This window comes from Ornithodoros turicata, chromosome 6 (genome assembly GCF_037126465.1).
Source record: "Ornithodoros turicata isolate Travis chromosome 6, ASM3712646v1, whole genome shotgun sequence".
In the NCBI taxonomy this organism is placed as follows: Eukaryota; Metazoa; Arthropoda; class Arachnida; order Ixodida; family Argasidae; genus Ornithodoros; species Ornithodoros turicata.
The window spans coordinates 25,221,913-25,242,694 of NC_088206.1; the positions used below are offsets into that span (position 1 = coordinate 25,221,913).

Genomic DNA, 20,782 nt, shown 5'->3' on the forward strand with positions numbered 1-20,782 from the left:
GTAAAAATGTGTCCAAAAGGGGCAGTGCATGTTATACATTGGAGTTTCTCTTTGAACAGCCATTCCTAAGAAGATGCCATGCAACCTCTCTTGCCTTGACCCTTGGACGACCTGATTGACATAGGCATAAATCATTCATTGACGTGGCACGTTCGGGAAATATGGAAAAAATGTATGATAGGATAGGATGACGGCTACGACATGTCAGTGACCCAGAGTTAATTTAGGAAATTAGGCTTTGCAGTGCTAACATGGTGCAGTGCGGTTTGGTGCAATGCAGGTTTGCTTTGCAGTGCTAAAAAGAAACGTGGAATATTTTCCAAATGCTGTTCATTTTAGGGAGCGCGCATTGTACATCGATGCGTGTTCTGCACCAGAAAGTATGGTAATACATTACTGGACTGCAGATTGTCTGGCCATACTCAATTGAATACCACAGGTTTTGCCACTCATTTTAATCCATTTGTCACTCAATTTAACTCAAGCACAACCTAATTTAATCCTGGTCACTCAGTGTAACACAAGCACAACCCAATTTAATCCATTTGTCACCAAATTTAACCAAAGCACTACCCAATTTAGTCCATTGGTCACTCAGTTTAACCCAAGCCTAACCCAATTTAATCAATTTGTTACTCATTTAACCCAAGCCCAACCCAATTTAATCCATTGGTCACCCAATTTAACCCAAGCACAACACAACTTAATCATTGGTCACTCAATTTAACCCAAGCACAACCCAATTTAATCCATTGGTCACTCAATCTAACCCAAGTGCAGCCCAATTTAATCCATTGGTCACTCAATTTAATCCAAGCACAACTCAATTTAATCTAAAACACCAACCAATTTAATTCAGGCACTACCCAATTTAATCCAAGCAACAGTATTCATAGTACAGTGTGTCAAACTGAAATTTTCATAAAAGTTTGTGGCATTCTTATGACTACAAATTCAGTGACTATTGCTACCTTCAATATTTTTCCGAATGCAGTTGCCGACTGACTTTTCGGACATGCTGGATTATTCGGACGCATTCGCGGAACGGCCATGGGCCCCATAGAGTTAATGTATAACAACGTCCAAAATTTCGGACACCGTACAGCTCCCAGCCCACAAGCGTCCCGAGTGGTCGCCAGCTCACCACGTGCACATGACACACTGCAAAGGTCAAGGAAGCTGAATATAAAAATTGAGGCAAGGAAATAGGTAGTAACTGTTCATTTTCCAATACTGTGAGTGAAAGAGTCCTGTCGTGGAGTAAGCCGAGCACGTGCTGTATGCGCGTGAAGAAAAGCGCGCTTCATCTAAAGCACGCAGGCGTTCAGTGAAGCCGACTTGCGGAATGGTGATACCTAATGTTGCCAGAAGTTGTCCTAATATGTTCCCTCCACGTGTTCGGGACATTGACGACTTGCCGTCTCCCAGCGCATCCGTCGAACTCTGAACTAATGAAAGCGACTGCGGCACTTTTACCCGTATACAATATCGCTTCGGGATGTAGCACAGCTGTAGGATGTAGATGTAGATGGAAGTAGAAGCAGATGTTATCAAGCAGAGATGGAAAACTGCCCGTCAAGGCCTACTAGTACTTATTAAAGTTTACTTTTGAAGGCAGAATTCGTTTTTTCGGACTGCTCCGTTATTCAGAGTTTAACGCAATCCCTGCAGACTCAGAAAAATCAGACGGCAACTGTACTGTATAAGTGGCTAATTTCACAGTCTTAATCACAAATTGGGATGGATAGGCATGTTTGGGTAATATTTCACGGTACCTTGATTTCGCTGTACGTTGATCCTGCACCACAGGGTGTCACTTACCTCGCGGGACTTTAATTTCACGCAAGGGTAGCTTGCACGAAATTCGCAAAAATTAAGTCATCACGAATATAACTACTTATATGGTATTCATGGCTACTGCTTCTCACTATGATATTTCGTGACTATCTTGGAGCATGGGCCATAACTCAACTTTGTGAGAGTACAGGTATTTCAAGCAGTGTCATGTGATGGTTTATGACTAGGGTTCCTGGTTTTCGGTATTTACCGGAAAGCACCGGCAAATGTATGTCGGTAAATTTTTTACACGTTCGGTGGAAATAATTATTCACCGATAGTCGTCAAAATGAAGATATAAATGTATTGATATCATTTGCTGTTCCTTGGTGCTGAACTGCTTGGCAAGGGACAGGGCCCATGAGGTCATTCTTGAAAGACAAAATATTTCGTCTATAGTGAGTGTTTTCGAATTAAACGTTCCTGCAGCGTAAAGAGTGGTGTGCTATGTCACCTGCATCACTTAACATGTGCCTCACAATTTTTTTATAACAGTTCCGGTTTTAATAGTTGTTGTTTTAATGAAAAAGAAATGGAAATAAAGTGTTGGTTCAAGTGCATGGGAAACTCCAGTATCGTTTCTACCTGGTTTCTGCGGCGTGTCTTCACATTTCAAAATATTACCACCGAAAGCCTCCAATTCATTGTGGATGAAATAGCCACCGATTTTTTTCTGCCGAATGTCTGAAAAATTAAGTACCGAAAACCAGGAACCCTGTTTATGACTACTGCTTGTCATTATGACATCTCAAGACAATTTTGGAGATAGGGGTCATAACTTGGCGTTGCATGACTACGGCTGGTTCAAACAGTGTCATGCAATGATTCATGACTACTGCTTGTCATTATGACACTTCATGACTATTTTGCAGATACAGGGCATAAATCAGCTTTGTGCAACTGTGGCTGGTTCAAACAGTGTCATGTGATGATTTATGACTACTCCTTGTCATTATGACATTTTATGACTACTTTGCAGATACGGTTCAGACACGGTTGCACAACTACAGGTTGTTCAAACAGTGTAATGTGATGACTACTGTTTGCCATTATGACATTCATGACTATTTTGGAGATATGGGTCATAACTTGACTTTGTGTGACTACAGCTGGTTCAAACTGTGTCATGTGATGATTTATGATTACTGCTTGTCATTGTGACATCTCATGACTACTTTTGAGATACGGGTCATAACTCCACTTCGTGTGGCTACAGCTGGTTGAAAAGTTGTCCTGCAGTGATTTTTAAGCATGCCTTCTCTTTCTACCTCCATTTATTCATCTCGTTGAATTTCAGTAGGTCTTTTCGCCATGTTTCTTCTATCAAGATTGGGTTCCATTTTGTCTGTGATATATCTTGTAGTACTGTACTCAAGTAGATAAGAAATTCAATCTGTAAGTGCAGCCAAGTTACGGTAAACTTTATTACATCAGGAACCAACAGTGCAACTACAGAAAATATGATAATACTGCAAAAAATTGTTGATGTTGTGTTATAGAGAAAGTGAGTGTGTTACACTTTTCCTTATATTAATTCCTACATGTCAGTGCCTTGGAAAGCTTGCCTGATATGGCTGAAGTGATTTAATAAAGATGAGCAGCAGAGACCCCAACAAAAACTTAGTGGCATGCGTGTCAGGAAACTGCCTCCAGCTCTGGAGGACACTAATCAGGGTAACACACCTGACCTTTAATGAATTTCTGGAGGACTTGTCACGCTCCATCGCGGCCTCTGAGCAGGGCCAAGATGTCGTATTAATAGTGGGTAATGCCCCTGCACAGAAGCGAGCACATCAAGCAATGCTCTCTGAGTGACAGCGGGTAAAATTTCTACCACTGTACAGGCCCTTTTTCAATCCTGTTGAGTAGATTTTCTCAAAATTTAGCTTAAAGCTCTGCTTTCCTGACGGAAAAGGAGGCAAAGTTTTAGGACACCCAAGTGGTATAATGATTCGGGAGCACAGCCATGCTATCTTGCTCCACAAAGCACGGCACACTGTGAAGCACATCCATCATGTTGGTTGTGCATCATATGGCAGAAATCACTTCAGCCATATTGAGCAAGATTTCCAAGGTGCTGACGTGTAGGAATTAATCTAAGGAAAAGTGTAACGGACTCACTTTTGTTTCTAAATCTCTTCATTCCTATAACACAACTTCACAAATTTTTAGCAGTATTACCATATTTTTTGTAGTAACTGTTGGTTCCTAATGTAATAAAAGCTGTCTTCAATTTGTGAAAAAGTGGAAGGGACAGTGGAAAGGAGCACAAACGAAGTGCACAACAGGTGCTGGTCTTGTGCAAAGTACACTGATCTCAATCGAATGAAAAGTGTATGCCTGAGATAGTCTGTCACAGACGTCTGCACTGCATCACTATTTTCTGAGCAATTATTGTGTAAATTGTCTTGAGGACTGTCAGGCCCAGGCCCATCTTAACAGGCCCATCTTAACAGGCCCATCTTAACAAAACTGGTTTCCAGTATGCTCCAGGTCGATGATAAAACATTGCCAACAACCACAGCTGCCCTATTCTCTCCTTAACGGTGCACGAAATGGACGTCGGAGAAGGTGCAGCATTTTCGTGAACTCGTGCTGCACTCCTGCGGCGCTTTTCCAATTGAATGGTCAAGCATAGTGCAAAAGCTGCACCTCCGCTGAATCGAATGCTGGAACTTTCACCGTTTGCACTGGTCCACGAAGTGCAGCCCATTTGGAGACAGCTAATGTAAACAGTATCTTGGCTGCACATACAGACTGAATTTGTTATCTACTTGAGTACAATATAACATGTATCGCAGACAAAATGGAACCTAATATTCATCGAAGGAAACATGGTGTATAGCCCACTGAAACTGAGTGAGATGAATAAAGGGAGGTAGAAAGAGAAGTCATGCTTAAAAATCACTCTAGGACACTGTTTCAACCAGCTGTACACGCACAAAGGTGGGTTAGGACCTGTATCTAAAAAGTGGTCATGAAATGTCATAATGACAAGCAGTAGTCATGAATATTTGTATAAAATATTGAAGGTAGCAATAGTTACTGAATGTGCAGTCATGAAAGAATGCTAAAAATTTGAACAAAACTTTTAGTTTAACACACTGCATTATGAATATTGTTGCTTGGATTGAATTGGGTAGCACTTTGATAAAATTGAGTGACCAGTTGGTTAAAATGAGTGGGAAAACCACTAGTTACCATGTGCATACAACTGCTATGATATGTTAATGTGACATAAGGAATAGCTTTTGTGGGTAACTAGGTGATCAGTGCATTGTAGTCTCATGACAGTCTCTGTTGTGCTTTCATGAAAACATGCAGCAGAGCAAGCATATGATGGATAATCGCCACAGTGCTTGTTCATGTCACTTGTGCAGGTACTGCAGTGATGCTTGAGGCCGTGTTGTGATGCATCCCTTCTTCCTGCATGATTTGTAGGATTTTAGTGTATGTGGTTGTGTGGATTTCTGTTTGAAACATTGGTCTTTAGGTGAGATGCACTAGGCAGTGTTGTTTGATAACAAATGTGTACCAGAAAAAGGCAAAAAAAGAGAAAACAATGCAGACGTCTAGGTTTGAGTCCAGTAAGCATACCTTCAAACCTTAAACCATAGCACTTCATAATATGTTGGCCTGTAATGTGTGTTTCATTTGTGGGGGTGGGGGTAACAGGGTGCATATCCCATCAGCTTAAAGACAGAATGCGTCCCCATCTTTGTGTCAGGTTTATCGCAACGACACTGCGGTTTAGTATTTTGTTTGCTAGTGATTATCATGGTGATGTGCTTTGTTGTCCCATGGTGGGAAAAAATGCAGAGAAAGTGTTTTCAATTTTAGCTGGGGTATATCGAGAGCTCCTCGGAAGGATTGCTCACTATTGAGCCACAAGACGAAAGCGCACTTAACGATGTTGCACATCCACCACACATTCTTCGCAGGCTTCTGCCTCCTAGGAATGAGACACAGTGTAAGTGCGTCCAAGTTTCATACTTTATTTTATTATGTAATACCTGTTTGTTCTTTTTTTGTTTTATATGCCAAAATGTCTCTGTAGGCCACCACTATGCTCAATTTCAAAACATCTTATTTCAGCACCAAAACCACGGCGGAACAAAAGGTCCTACTCAGTGGAGCAGCACTTGGAAGTTCTGGTGGCTGCAGACAGCAAAATGGCTCGCTACCACGGGAAGAACTTGAAACATTATATTCTCACTCTAATGGCAGCAGTGAGTGTGGACTGCTACGTACGCCATGCACTGTTCTCACTTGGTTATCACCCAGGTAGCACACATCTACAGGGACCCTAGCATTGGCAATCTCCTCAACATTGCTCTTGTCAAATTGGTCATCATGCAAGAGGAGGAGGTAAGCCTATCCTTTACAGCAGTTGTGGGTTCATATTTCTGGCACTTCCACATGGTTCATGTGTGCTTACTGGGCCATACCTAATTTGATTGGTGTTGAGCATAAAATTAGTAGCATAACAGGCGAATGAAAACCTTCTGTTTCTTTAGAGGGTGCCTTCTTTTGCATGATATATAATGGGTTTCATCAAGTCAGTGACAGTATTGTTTTTCCAACCCCGTCAAAGGCTTTTTTTTCTTCTTTTCCTGTATCTCATGGTAAAATAAACAAGCCAACATTCTGGGACTTTGTGTTTCTTTAGCAAAAAATCCCAACTTCAGAAATTTGAAAATAATGTCTGCACTTCACAGTAGTGTATGAAAAAGTATAGTACATTGTGTTATACTGTAGAGTGTGTAGTTGCCTTATGAGGTTTGTGTATTGTGTGATATATGAGGGTTGGATGAGAAGTTTTGTGCCTTAGTATGGAAGGTGCCAGTGTGGAATTACGGATTTTTTTTTTTTTTTTTTTCTGCAAGAGGGCAACTCTTTTTCATACTACCAGCCAAGTTTTATATAAATGTGAGGTGCTGCCCCCTGACAGTGGCCGTGAGCATCAGTCAAAATGGCAAGCTCCAGCAGAGAGCACCGCTGTGATTGGTTACCTGTTTCGGAAGGGATTAATGCCGAGTGAAGATGTGGGTGGTCGAGTTGGAAGGGGGGTGGCAGGCCATCACAGATGAACTACTATGATGATCTTCCTTCTTTGGCCATTACTTGTAATCAAGGTTAAAAGTACGATGTTCACCGGTATCTGTCCTCTTGTTCCTCCTTCGTCATGTCTTCAGTCATGTACCAACTGGCCCCTTTCATAGCTTATCACAGATGAACTATGTTCTGGTCGTTCGAGAAGCACGGCAACTGAAGACAACCTGACACGTGTGCATGGCCTCATCATGCAGGACCATCAAGTGACTTTGTGATGGTTTGCTGAACCAATTGTGTTTTCGCATAAGTATGGGCATGACATTATCCACTCCAAGTTGCACATGTGGAAGATTTCTGTAAGATGGGTGCCCCATAATCTGACAGCGGAACTAGGGTGGTGATTTCTGCTGCTCATTTGAAGTGTCTCTGCACCGACCCAGAGGCTTTCCAATACCAGGTGGCCACTCAGATGAAACTCGGATCCACCATTTCGACCCAGAAGCAAAAGAACATTCAAACTCTCCAGCTCCAATAAAAGTCCAAAAGTCCAAAAAGAGGGCAGGCATCCACGGGAAAAGTCATGGCATCCATCTTCTGAGACTCTGAGGGAATCCTGATGGTCGATTACCTCAACAAAGGCAAGACAGTCAATGCAGAGACCTTTTGGAAAAGTTGAAAACCACCACTGGGACGAAACATCCGGGAAAGTTGGAGTGCGGCATCACCTTCTTCCAGGACAACTTTCCCTGCCACACAGCACGCCGTTCCCTGAAAGCAATCGACGCCTGTGGCTTCCAACTGCTACCGCACCCCCCCCCTTCGCCAGACCGCACCATCAGACTTTCACTTGTTCCCCACCATGAAAAAATGCCTGAAAGGAAAGCATTTTCCAACATACAATGTAGTCATGGCTGCTGTGGATGAGTGGTACGACTCTGAAGAAGGACTTTTTTTTTTCTTTTTTTTTTTTTTTGACGGGTTGGTGAAGCTTGATTACAGATAGGAGAAATGTGTCTAATTGCTTTATTGGCCAACTGCATTGCGCACAAAACTTTTCATCAAACCCTTGTATTTCCAAGCTTTTGTTTAAAAAATTGCAAAAAGGCCTTTATAGCTAAAGCTTAGCCCTGAAATGTTTTGGCTGAAGATGCAATTACTTTCCTCTCTCTGTTTCACTAGGATCGAGAAATCATTTCACAGAGCGCCTCTGACACGCTGAAGAAGTTTTGCCGTTGGCAGCAGGACCACAACCACCTGGACGACACCCACCCTTACCACCATGACACTGCGATTTTGCTCACTAGGTATGCGCTCTCACTTCCTCTTCTCATTCTTAGCCTTGTCTGACACTTTTACTTTGCATTCTTCTCAAGAGAAGACTTATGCAGACTGCCAAAAACATGCGATACTCTCGGTGAGTGCTTTTACATAATTTTAGAAGCATTGTTTGTTTTTAAGTATGCATGCAGAATGAATCATCCAGCTCTTCTTTTCTAAGGATCTGAAAGCAAGAATACAAGTATTCTTACTAAATTGCTTGCTAGGAGCTCCAAAAATTAACTTTTTCTCAGTGGCTTTCACTCTCTCTTAAACGAGGATTTTACTAGCACAGCACCACTCCACACACAACGTTGCTTCTACAGATGACATGCTTCCAGTACTGTACCACGTAGAAATCTTTTTCCTTAGTTTAGAAAACTTAGTTCCTTTTGTGGACCCATGCCAGTCTACAAATACGCCATTATTGCTGCCTTGTGAGTGGACAGACACTTCATCGCGTCACGTGGTTTCTCCGTACCTTACTCTCTCCCCTGCACAGGGGCAAACTGTGGTAGCGTATTGTGTTGCTTCCCAGGACTGATCTATTGCTTCTTAATGTTCATGTGTATGTTTAGGTCTTGCACAGTCTGGCATGATATGCGACCCCTACAGCAGTTGCTCCATTGTTGAGGACAACGGGTTGAGTGCTGCCTTCACCATCGCCCACGAGCTGGGACACGTGTGAGTTCAACTGTGGTGGGTACAACCGCACCACTTTCTTGATTGAAGGCTGTCGTGTATATACGTGTGTGAAAAAGCATTTTATGGGCCATTGGCCGTGGACATAGCTTTCAACTAGATCTGCTTAGCCTGTTGTTCACTGGTGCTAACTACAATGACTGAGCTCACTGTAGATAGTTCAGTAGATAGCTCATTCCAAAGTGCTCAGCAACAATCAACTGCTTCGCTTGCAAGCTGCACTTCATAGCCAACACAAGTGGTGTGTTGTGCCATCGGCTGCTGTTCCTGCACCTTCTCTGCTCCACCCATTTCTGTGGCATGAGCAGTATCTCTTACATGAGCTGTAACCTAGATGTTTGTCAGCTATGGGGAGAAGTACCATATTTCTTCACTTAATTTGCACACTACTTCTCCCCCCCAAAAGTCTGGAAAGTTAAGGGTGCACAAATCGCGTGAGAACATTCGTAAAGACATTCAAATGACGCGATACTCCCAAATTTTAGTATACCGGTCATGTAGGCTACCGGTAGAGCTGGTATTGACATTATCATTGCATTGCACAATCGTGGAAGAAGTACCAGCCTACTGCACATCCCGGGTGGGGATGAGGAAGATACTCAACAAAAGAAACTCCTTACTGGATGAGTTACAGTTCAAAAACTGTAACTGAATTACTAATTTAGTTACAGATGTAAGCAAACTTGAAGTTCCTAAGCTACTTTCCTAAAGTAACGAATTACTTTAAAGTTACGTGTTACCTAATACGTATACTTTTTGGTTCTTGACGTCCTTACGATTAATTAAGATCTTGACCTCACAATGGGTGATGCAAGACGTTTTATAATAGTTTTGATGTACAAAAACTATAAATTTTGATCTAGTTTTGATATATTTTTTAGATATAGTTCTGAGGGATATATGATAGCCAAATTTTATGTGCTTCTTTGGGGAGACATTTGATTAGTTTCATCTCGTAGTAAGATCCTTCAACGGAGCACAAAAGCAGGCATTGAAATTTTGAGTTCCATGAGTTGTCCTCTACGGACATTTCGTAGAACCGCGCCAAGTTTTAATCTTGCTACCTAGTGTCCGCTGTCATTACAGATACGCTGTTACACACTATGATTAATGTCACCTGAGACTCCTTATAGAGAGCCAAGACAGAATTTGTAGCGTTCACTGCGCAACGACAAGGACGCGGAGCTAGGCCCACTGTGCACGTACGACTGGTGTACACATGGCTTTTGTCTCATTAGAGAAGGAGGATGCAGCTTGTTATGTTTGTAGACCAGAATCGAGCGAAAGGAACTTGGAACTTACCCCAAATTGCTTCGACAAAGTTACCTAAAATAGGAATGAGTTCTCAAGAAGTTACTGGAGCTCAAAAGCAACAAGTTGAGTTAAAAGTTAGCGAAAAAAGTTGCTTAGTAACAGTAACGAGTTACTTGTAATTAGTTACCTGCAACATTGATCCTGGACGACGGTCTGCAAGCTCGGGAGGCAAAGTACCTGTACAGGGCCCGCTACTGCCCTTCTTGCTGGTGAAATACGTTGAGACGTTGCATCGCTGCTAAACGCACTGACAATCGAAAGCAATCTATTTTCCCCAACTTTGTCATGTTGTGTTGTAGGTTCATAGCGTGTTCATCCAGCGCTTCTTTCCATGCTTGATTTGTTGTCCGAGTGGCAGTATCGTTCATCGCATCAGTGGAACATTGTCCGAACACAGAGTGCAAACTAAACAAGTGCGCAGCAATAATTCTGGTAGCATTGATGATGTGGTGAAAACCATGTGGTAAGCAGACATCAATTGCTGCAGTCGCTAAAAAGCACTGGGTCAGATAGCCATGCGCGAAAATGTGGGTGTGAGAATTATGCAATTTTTTTTTCTTTTCTCTGCATTTTTCATGACCCTGTTCCACATGTCATAATGATTATTTACTGCAAAACAAACAAGTTTTGTTTTTGCTCACAATTGTTTTTGTTTGAAAATGTGACAACGTCCAGTCTTGCTGCGGATAAAGTAGGTGTTGTGTTTTATAACATCCTCTTCCTGTCTTCCTACTGGCTAGCGAATGAATGTTCCCAGGTGACCTTTGTACACCTGCCAAAAATGTAGCAAAGTATGACCCGCACCAGGGGCATCACACAAACTATACTTCTATATGCACTGACGTCACTGCTAATCCTTTGCTACACCAAAGTTATTCCAGAACGGTAACTTAAATTCACCATTAGTTGTGGTGTTGACAGCGTACATATGACAAATTTCACTGAGCCCTAAAGATTGCTTCTATTGATATCCAGACTCAACATCCCACATGACGACGATGAAAAATGCCTCCGTCACCACTCGGGCAGCCGGCCACTTCACGTGATGGCACGCATGCTGGATTATAACAGTCACCCCTGGTCATGGTCATCCTGCAGCCGTCACTTCCTCACCGCCTTCCTTGAGTGAGACACTTATGTGCAACTTTACTTTCAAGGAGGACACTCTCATAGAGCATGACCTAGCAGAATCTCTGTGAAACAGGGGAAGTCAAGTCCGATATGAAATGTAGCACAATCAAAAAAGCAACACTGCAGCTTCCTTAATTTAATAAATACAAGCTTTCGCGTGGGGGACCACGCTTCATCAGATACATGGTATGAAGTCCGCATATACAAGTATATATAGAGTTTACAGTATGCATCATGGGAACAGACTTGACAAAAAGTGGGAGGGGGGGAGGGTACACACCGAAAAAAAAATACAATACAGAAACAACTGCAAAGCCACCAATTTTATCACTATTTTCTCCTTTCCCACTGCGTTGACTCCCGCAGTCAAATAGTGACAAAACTGGTGGCTTTGCAGTTGTTTCTGTATTGTATTCTTTTTAAGGCCCCTGCTGCGGCAAATTCAAAATTCTGCGGCACTGACTTGTAAATTCCGCGATTTTCCGCGGCAAGGAGTCAATGGCTGCTTGAAGCGGGAAACACTATTTTCTTGGATGATGTGGGTGCAAAAAGTATTTTATAAACTTCAGCATTACATGATACCTTGTGATCTCCTCTGACAGCGAATGCTCTTGTCAGCTACAATCATTTTATACCTGCTGAAAGATATTTCAGCATCTGCAGAGTTTATAGTAATTGACAAATACTTGATCGAAATAGACTCTAAATACACTGAAGTGCATAAATACACAGCAGCTTCTTGTTGCTAATGTGTTCAGCGTTATAGGAGCAGCGGCACAAACTACGGCGCCAACGTGTCAGGCTAACAGCCAGCAGTAATTTCCCTGGAAATAGCAGACAGTGGTAGCCAAATCAACAAAGCTCCAGGCCTCCATACACCGTTTTCCAGCCAGCCTCGCACACAGCGCTTTTGCAGTCTCTGTTTACCGCACAAGCAAGAAAGGGGGAAAGCGATACCAGGGACGAAGCACCTGACACGTGTGCTTTCCTTCTGTCTGGCGCGGGCAGTAAACAGTCTTCAACATGTTCCACCGGCTAGACGGCGCTGCGCTTTCAATGTGGCGCCATCCACAGGAAAACAGTTTATAGAGTTCTGTCACTTAAAGAAGTGAAAACTGTTTTACACAAAGAGTTAGTAAGAACCCTTCACTAAGCTTTCTTGTTGAGGCTCCACTTAGCAAGAATAATGAAAATAAAAATATTCATGATTGCTTGCTTTTATTATTAAAAATTATAAGCCAGCACGGTTAAACATGAACCGCATGACACGAAAACTGGCTGAATTATTTCCAAACTGAAATCGGGACCAAACTTTTTTTGGCATCTGGAGTTTCCTGCTAAATTTGGTCTGATCAGGTGAGGCCAGATTTCTGTTCCGAAGTCTGAAGTGTCGCAAACCGAAGAAGTAGCAAGCATCCAATGGCTATTCAGCCGGAAGGAGAACCATAGCAACAGTGACATGTCAAACGGGTCGCCTGGTTGCCGCCTCTGCGATTTCTCCTATGAGTGCAGGGGCTATCTCATTGAGCAGGATGGCTGAAAGGTGATGTGACCCTAGGTCGGAAGTCTTCGGCTGAACTTCGGCTTCCAGTTTGACAGTGATCTATCCAACCCCCCTCCCCTACACCCCCTAACACCCTCCAAAATATGAAGGAGACGCTCCCTAAAATTTTGTGAGATTGCCCACAATATTTCGTCAAAAGCATGTAAATACACCCCCTTGTGGAGGACAAAATTCTGGATAAACCACTGTGCGGTGATGCACGAAAAGAAGTTCGATCCTGATTTCGGTTCGGGCAGAATTCGGCTAGCTTTTCGTGCGTGCGGTTCAGCCTTAACAGTACAAATTGGATAAAATTGAACAGGTGTTTCTGCGACTATAGCCAATATGTGATTACCCTTGTGGCACACATTGTCCTGCAGTGGCAAATAGTAGTTGCTCTGGAAATTGAGCAAGTGCCTTGCATTGGGCTTAGGAGCTTGATACATACATATGGGGGTGCCTAATGATACATTTATTTTCTATTATTGATTAGTGCTGGATATGGCGAGTGCCTTCGTGATGCCCCCTCCAAAGACCTGGTGGCTGGACGTGTTGGCACACAGCCAGGTGAATTATTCAACATGGACGAGCAATGTGAACTGGTGTTTGGGCCAGGTGCCAGGGTTTGCCCCTACATGCCTGTCTGCGGACGACTGTGGTGCACCGTTCGGGGGAACCTAGAAGGCGGCTGCCGTACGCAGCACATGCCTTGGGCAAATGGGACTCCATGCAGTCTGCACAATCCACAGAAGGTAGCTTTCTCAGTTGCTCACATGGAGTGCAATAGATGTACTTTTCTGCATGCAGTGGTGCCAGAAAGGACTTTGCATCCCAATAACGAATGAAATAACTCGACAAGCGGTGGATGGCGAATGGGGTCTCTGGCAGGACTACGGTCGGTGCAGCCGCACGTGTGGTGGCGGTATCCAGAGCTCTTCTCGGGAATGTGACAACCCCAGGTCTGTTTCTTTGGTACCCTTCTGTGAGTTTTTGTGCCACTGTTTCAGCTGTCAGTATGTATTGTGTGCAACAAATGTGCCACTCATGCTGTGGGGGCTCCCCCCCTCCCTCATCCGTTCATGCATAGAGTTTAGTGTTTGGTCTTGAGGCCGATTTTTAAGGGATTTGCACATTTACACGTACTTATTTTACTTACAGCAGGCATCCTTTTTAAGTGGTAAGGAAACCCTGCTGCTTCATATGAGCATATTCTCCTGTACCTGTCACTACTCCTCTGACCCAAGACATTCCAAAGATAAAAGGGCACTAAGGTGCAAAAAACTATCCTTGTGGATTGAAAGATACCATTGCTTTGACAGTGCTACAAAAAAGGAACAAAATTTTTCTCCTACATCATTCGTGACTTGTGCACGAAGGAAACAGCATTTTACGCTTTCCCCTTCCCTCTTGAAAAATGTTTTGCGAGGACCAATGGGAGGCGCACTGCCGTGTTGGGCCTCTTGAGATGGAGAGAAGAGCTAAATCATAAATTGCAGCTTCCTTTGTGCTTGAATCATGAAAAGATGTATCCTGCTCCCTTTTTATTGTTGTCATGGTAATGGCATATTTCATTCCACAATAAGTTTTCTTTTTTTCACTTTAGTGCCCTCTTAAAGATGCCTGTCTATTTCGGTATTTTACATAGAGAAAGCCTGTAGCCTTTGTCCAATAAGCCAAATGCCATAAGTGGAAGCCGTTTAGAATATTTAGGGTTTATCCTATGTTATGTGTAGCGTGTGTCCCTCTATTACATCTTCCTTTTCACAGTCTCCGGTCGATTTTTTGGACTTCTTGGAGCCACAAAACCGGCCCGAATTTTTAATCAATCGCATAAACCCACTTTATTTCAAAAGCTTTCACTGCAAACATGCAAAGTGTCTTTATAAAAAGTATCCGTTCATGTCTGCTTTGCAGCACAAACATTCGACAACGTATCGAGGCAAATTTTGGCAAGCATAATACTATCCTTGTATGCATTCGTCAGTGTAGTCACTGCAGCAAGGATTGGTGCTGTGAGTGGGGGTGCATCAGTGACATCCTTGTTGCTGCCATCATTTTTACCTTTTTTTATGTTGTCAGAGGCGAAGACGACGTTGATGCTAACGCTGCTCAAGCATCAAATGGCGACATCACGTTGGTCTCGATCGTCGGTGGATTAGTGTCTTGGGCTCTACTAAACATGTCCATCGCAGTAATGTCATCAACATCCTCACTTTGAGTTCAGAACGACATTTCAGTATTTTAAATACCCAAGGATACTCGTACTCATTCTCTAAGACACGCGTACTGAAAGATTAGCTGTCGCAATGCGGAGCTTTCAGTTTTGGCCGCGCGCAAATATGGTCCACCTTCTCGCATGCGCACGCTGCGATTCTGCCCATGCATCATGCCGGGAATAACCTTTGTTTCATAACGCAGTACAATGTATAAGGTCGCGGGAGCGCATTGTTCTGCTTATTTCAGACGCTCGGGAGACGGTAAGTCCCAAAAACCATGCAGGTTTGAAGCGAAATGAGCACAAACAATCAAGCACATCTTTTGTGGAATGGTCCCAACTATTGGACGCAGAAATACATAGGGACTGTGGGGTTTGTGGCAGTGTCGGCAGTTGGAAAGTTGGAAAGTTCAAGTTATCGGTCGGCGACTGTGTTCTGTACACAAAACATTCTAAAAGGAACAGTGAGGTGCCCCCACTTCTTCTTCTTCTTCTTCTTCTTCTTTTGCCACAACATGCTCCGCAACACTTAAAATGAGCTCCTGCAAAAGAACAAGAAGCGCAGGTTACCTGCAGTGCATATGCCAGGCTTCTGTTCTGTACACCTTTCAGAAACCCTCCACTCTTTCAAAGAGCATGTATGGGGACAAGGGAAGGTGGAGGGTACTTCGTGACATCGGCAATCCCGCAACAGGGTAATAACGTGTCTTGTGACATAGACCAGCGCTGTGAAAAATGGGTCTAACTGTGTGTAGCTGAGAGGAAGAACATTGGAAGCTGCTGACATCATGCGAGGAATTCAGGCCAGGCCATCTATTTGGAGACACCTCCTCTTGGAAATTCGATTGAACTGTGACAATACACCACGGGCAAGAATACTTTGCATGGTGTCTCCCGATGGACAGCTCGAAGAATGAAACGCATTTACAATCCACCTTAAATGTCGTGTCCCTGCTCCTTTGATATACCAATATCCCAAACCTTTACAGATTATCTTTCTCTTCCAGGCCCGCTTTTGGAGGACGTTATTGCCTTGGAGAGCGTGTCCGCTATAGATCCTGTAATACCCAGGTAAGTCTGACTTAAAGGGAGGCACAACATGTCACACAAATGGCAAGCGTAGTGCTACATTCGCTGCTAATTTTACTAAGACACATGCACACATACACACACACAAACAGTAATAATTGAGAACAGCATTTAGACCACGGGTGTCTAACACAAAAAGATATCACTGGACATTATGTGGTTTCACTGCATGAGAAAATATGTTTTAGCCATGTCCAGTGGGATCCCAAGATTTCCGTGAAGAACAGTGCCAGGCCTTCAATGGTATGACAGCTGGCCTTCCAGATGTGCCTGCTGGTAGCAAGTGGACGGCCCAGTATTCCGACAGTGAGCAATGTTTTCTGTCTATACACTTTGGCTGCAACCACAACACTTCATGATGCAGTAGAGCAGGCAAGCACTTTCTACACGTGTCCAAAAAGCTGAACACAATACAGTAAAGCCCCGTTAATTCGGATCTCACGGGACCCACGAAGATGACCAAATTATCCAAATGTCAAATTATCGAATGGACCACAAAGAAAAGGTGTGCTTGCCATTATCAAGACACTTTTATTCAGAGTACAGTCAAGCCCGTTTATTACGATCCTTGATATAACGATAACTCCGACAGTACGATCAGATTGCTGGTTCCCGTCAGCTCATCCGTTGAAGTACATGTAAACGAGACGACAATATATCGATCAACGCAAAAGCGTTTGCTCGCGTGTAGCAATCAGAATTCTTCTGGCGGCCAGTAAAACGCGTGAAAATCAAAAAGCAAGATTCTGCCTTTTCATTGAAAACCAATTATGGTGACATTTTCAAGAGCCTTAGCCTCCGTGAGCATTAAAGTGAGAACTCAGTGCCTTTATCTGTGCATGACTGTCGGGGATTAGATGCGCGTGATGCAAGGTTCGGAGCACAGAGAGGTGCTCTACTGCACCACTGAGAGCAATCAAGCAGAAATAGTCCAAAACAGCAAGTGTGTCTGCTGCTTCTGTGACAGTGCGCTGTGGCAGTGACTTCTCAGCAGTTGCAAGGACATCAAACAATTTCATCTTCAGTCAAAGTGCCAGCAACAGACCACAGAAATGAATGTCGCCCTCTGCATCGGCGGTCCTGTCTTCCAGTGCAAAGTTCTCTGATCACGTAAAATCGCAACGGCGAAAACGCTTCGTGATTACTTCCACAGGCAGAAACAAAGAGACTGAGACATGTGATTGCTTCGTGGCTGCTTGAAGGTAGAGAGAGACGACGTTACAGCACTGATAACCATAGCGATGCGATCGTGTCAGCTCTTCTTCGCCTTCTTTGTCCACCGGATCCTTCGGGCACACGCTGTTTGCAAAGGTTCATCGCGGTGTTGTACTGTCCAAATTATGCGGTGAGCACACGATTGCTTCCAAACTAACGAATGTTCCGTACCATAGACTAATATAGGCATCTGTTGGGACCGCGTGAGTAGTCCAAAATTTTCGAATTAATGGGAGTCAAATTAAATGAGGTTTTACTGTAGCAAAACTATGACATTATTCCTCCTCCTTGTTTCGCCCTGCTGAGCGAGTTGAGCAGGAACCCATGGGTCGATCTTCGGATGCGTTTTTTTCTGAGAATGCATAATATTGCATACAGCAAGTTTTTTGTGTTTTAGGTGTCGGGTCAAGTCACATACAGTGGAGACCACTTATAATGTAGGTCGCGGGACCGCCAAAAATCCGCACTATAAGCGGTACCGCACTATAACCAAATATCACATTTTTAGGCCAATACATGCCCGAGATTGAGCACCCACCTTTCTGTTATACCATGTTGTGAACCACACTGAACAGCACGGAGATTTCTTGCAGAGCAAACAATTTATTCAACATTCTCAGGGAGCCTGGAAAAACACAGTGATTTTTGTTTGGCATAGATTTCTGACCGTGTCTTGCGCTTTTGCGTCCTCATCAACGGCGCGGACACTGAATGCCTTGTCTCTCAGTCTATTCTGGGTAGAGAGGTCCCTTAGTTTGTGCACGCACCCTACCGTCTCTTTGCTTAACATCTCAGCTGCTGCAAAGTCCCGACCATCATCCAAGTCGTTTTCCGGCACGCACGCCTCACGGTCCCGGACGGCTCGCACTATCACTTCATCAGTGGCTATTCATTCGCAGACGCAGCATCTGTGTCCACCAAAAGTGTTCGCCTAAGAAGCAAAGTTGTGCTCTACGAGATAGTTCCACAAGTCTTGCGCGTTGATCGTGTCCCAGATGGCATCACTAAGATGGGTGACATAATGCAAAGGATGGCCCGCCTCGTCACGAGGAGATCACAGAAGCGTCCTTCCCGATGGGTGATTCACGCTTTGGAATTTGCTGACAAATGCGCTCTGTGCTTCACCTACTTAGAGGAGGATGTCGGTGACCGCACTATAACTGGTATCCCGCATCAGGATGGACCATTATAAGCAGTATTCCTATACATTATGTTCTATTAGAAAAATATTGGGGGTTGGAAAAAGTGGCATTATAAGTGGTCTTGCACTGTAAGCGGTTACATTATAAGTGGTCTCTACTGTACTTTCATAATGCATCAAAAGCTGAAAAAGACTTTGAGATGGCTTTCTGGGCTCCTTTGACCTCATGAAAGGAAAGCAGCAAAGAAAATTCACATGGAGCTGATTTACTACAATCTCATAAATCACGAGGCTTGCCTTTGTGTATTCAGCATTTGTAGCTTACATCTGTTATATGTGTTTGTACCAATACTCTCTTTGTGTTTCCCTTCTCTGCAGTTGCTCGGGCAGACTGGTGCAAGTTGTACTGCCGGGTTGTGGGTAGAGGGGCTTACTATGTGCTCAAGGAAAAAGTGGTGGACGGCACCCGGTGCAATTTAGAGACATTTGACGTCTGCATAAATGGCTTCTGCAAGGTAGTACCAAAATAGAAACCTTTCAGCTAAATATAGGGATAACTGTTTTCCATTTTTAAATCATTCTAGCGCATTATCTTTTGCCTACTGTGGAAAGGCAAAAGTAGGTGACGCCATGTCCTATAAAAACATTTTAGAGGTGATAGAAGATCCATGTATACGGTAGCAATTTTGGAACAATGATTGTTTTTGATAAACAGTATACAACCTTTCAAGTTCACTGCTCCATCTGTAGCCAAGACAGAACATAAAATGGGAGTCTATTGGTCTGTGGTCAAAACGGACTACGGAAAAATACGTATGTAATTAACTACATTTATCTGTAGAGAACGTTTTGCCACATACTAAAGTATTTTCATCAAATTTTGTTCGAGATAAATTTAATTTCTTCATTGAACTCCGAAATTTGCAAGGTCAATGCAATGGTTTTTTGCCAGGAAACTAGAAAGTCAGATTTACCCCATACCATTACAAAATGCATTCCCTACTACAATGGCAGCATCTGAAAAGATGCTCAAACTGTCATTTCGAGATGCACAAATTGTCGGTCGCCCTTAGTTCTGCATCAAGAAGTGACGCAAGCAGGACATGAACCTGACTCCTCAGTTCCCTTTTCGCTGCTTCTGCTGATAGTGGCAGCAAGGTTACAACTCTTCTGCAGCTATCTGAAACCAGAGTGAGAAGGAAACAGGAAGAGGAAGGTCACCATTTAACTCGGATGCTTTTTGCATTAAAGAGGCACTTAGGACCTGTTCTCACATACAGCACTTTGCCCCACAGCGTTGTCAGAGTTGAGCTCCTGTCAGCTTTTTCAGCTCTCATTTTTAGCGCTCGTTTGTGATGGCCAATCAAGAGGCTGTTTTAATCATGACATCGCGGAAGCTGTGGGATGGTTTCGCGGCATTGTGTATTAGTGTTATGGAGAACTAGACATGGAGGGGTCGAATTTCTCATTTGCCCAGCTAATTGAGCTTTTGCATCCGCATAGCTTATGAGAATCAAAGATAAACTTAAGACAAAATGGCGCTGCGTCACATCGCCAATGAGGTTTTGCGAGACTTAAGCTGCAGAGCATTGTCACGTTCTGCCTTGCGAGTGAGTACACACTATGGTAGAAAATATCGCTTGGTTTCCAGCGCTCTGAAGCAAAGCGCTGTATCTCAGAATGGGCCCTAAAGTGCAAAAATTTCTTCTCGCATAATGGAAGATGCTGTTGCCTTGACACCTACACAACATGCCTCTGTTGCGTCATTCATTATTTATGAGTGAAAGAAAACACAATCTACGCTTCCCCTCCTTCTCCAGAAGCTCGGTTGTGTGGAGATATCTCTGGTTGGTCTTCTCGAACGATCTCTGGCAGTGGTTGGACAAATCGAAGACCAGTGTGAGCGTGCTCTGCATTGTCAGCCTTCTTGAGAAGGAAACGGAAGCATAATTTGCAGGTTCTCTCGCCCATAAATCACGAATGGTGCAACGCATGAATACTGTTCCTTTTGTGTTGGTGTTGAAGTAACGACATCTTCATTCAGCAAGGATAAATTTTTGCTCTTTAATGCCCCTTTAACTTCACGAAGAACTTAGCACAGCGTTTCAAAATGACAGATTTTGCTTTTTTAAGCTATTAGTGTTGTATGTAGGGAACGCTTTTTGGAATAGAATGGGGTAAATCTGACGTGCACCTCCTGTTTCTGGCAAAAAAATGTTACGTT

At 43.5% G+C, this 20,782-nt stretch overlaps 1 protein-coding gene across 7 annotated transcripts in view; it reads left to right on the forward strand.

Moving 5' to 3' along the window:
- LOC135396459 (A disintegrin and metalloproteinase with thrombospondin motifs 9-like) overlaps positions 1-20,782 on the forward strand; it is a 99,309-nt gene that overhangs the window by 18,094 nt on the left and 60,433 nt on the right. For 5 of the 7 annotated variants that reach the window (XR_010423393.1, XM_064627440.1, XM_064627442.1 and 2 more), the window contains exons 3-14: positions 5,677-5,806; positions 5,932-6,065; positions 6,121-6,204; positions 8,071-8,195; positions 8,265-8,305; positions 8,787-8,892; positions 11,200-11,349; positions 13,392-13,650; positions 13,706-13,857; positions 16,121-16,184; positions 16,391-16,508; positions 18,937-19,073. Coding sequence is in view for 6 of the 7 variants with exons in the window: in XM_064627440.1 (XP_064483510.1) it covers positions 5,677-5,806; positions 5,932-6,065; positions 6,121-6,204; positions 8,071-8,195; positions 8,265-8,305; positions 8,787-8,892; positions 11,200-11,349; positions 13,392-13,650; positions 13,706-13,857; positions 16,121-16,184; positions 16,391-16,508; positions 18,937-19,073 (1,500 nt within the window). In the remaining variant the exon portion in view is untranslated. Of the gene's footprint in view, positions 1-5,676; positions 5,807-5,931; positions 6,066-6,120; positions 6,205-8,070; positions 8,196-8,264; positions 8,306-8,786; positions 8,908-11,199; positions 11,350-13,391; positions 13,651-13,705; positions 13,858-16,120; positions 16,185-16,390; positions 16,509-18,936; positions 19,074-20,782 lie in introns of those variants that run through there. The other 2 variants (XM_064627443.1, XM_064627444.1) reach the window with 2 other exon arrangements.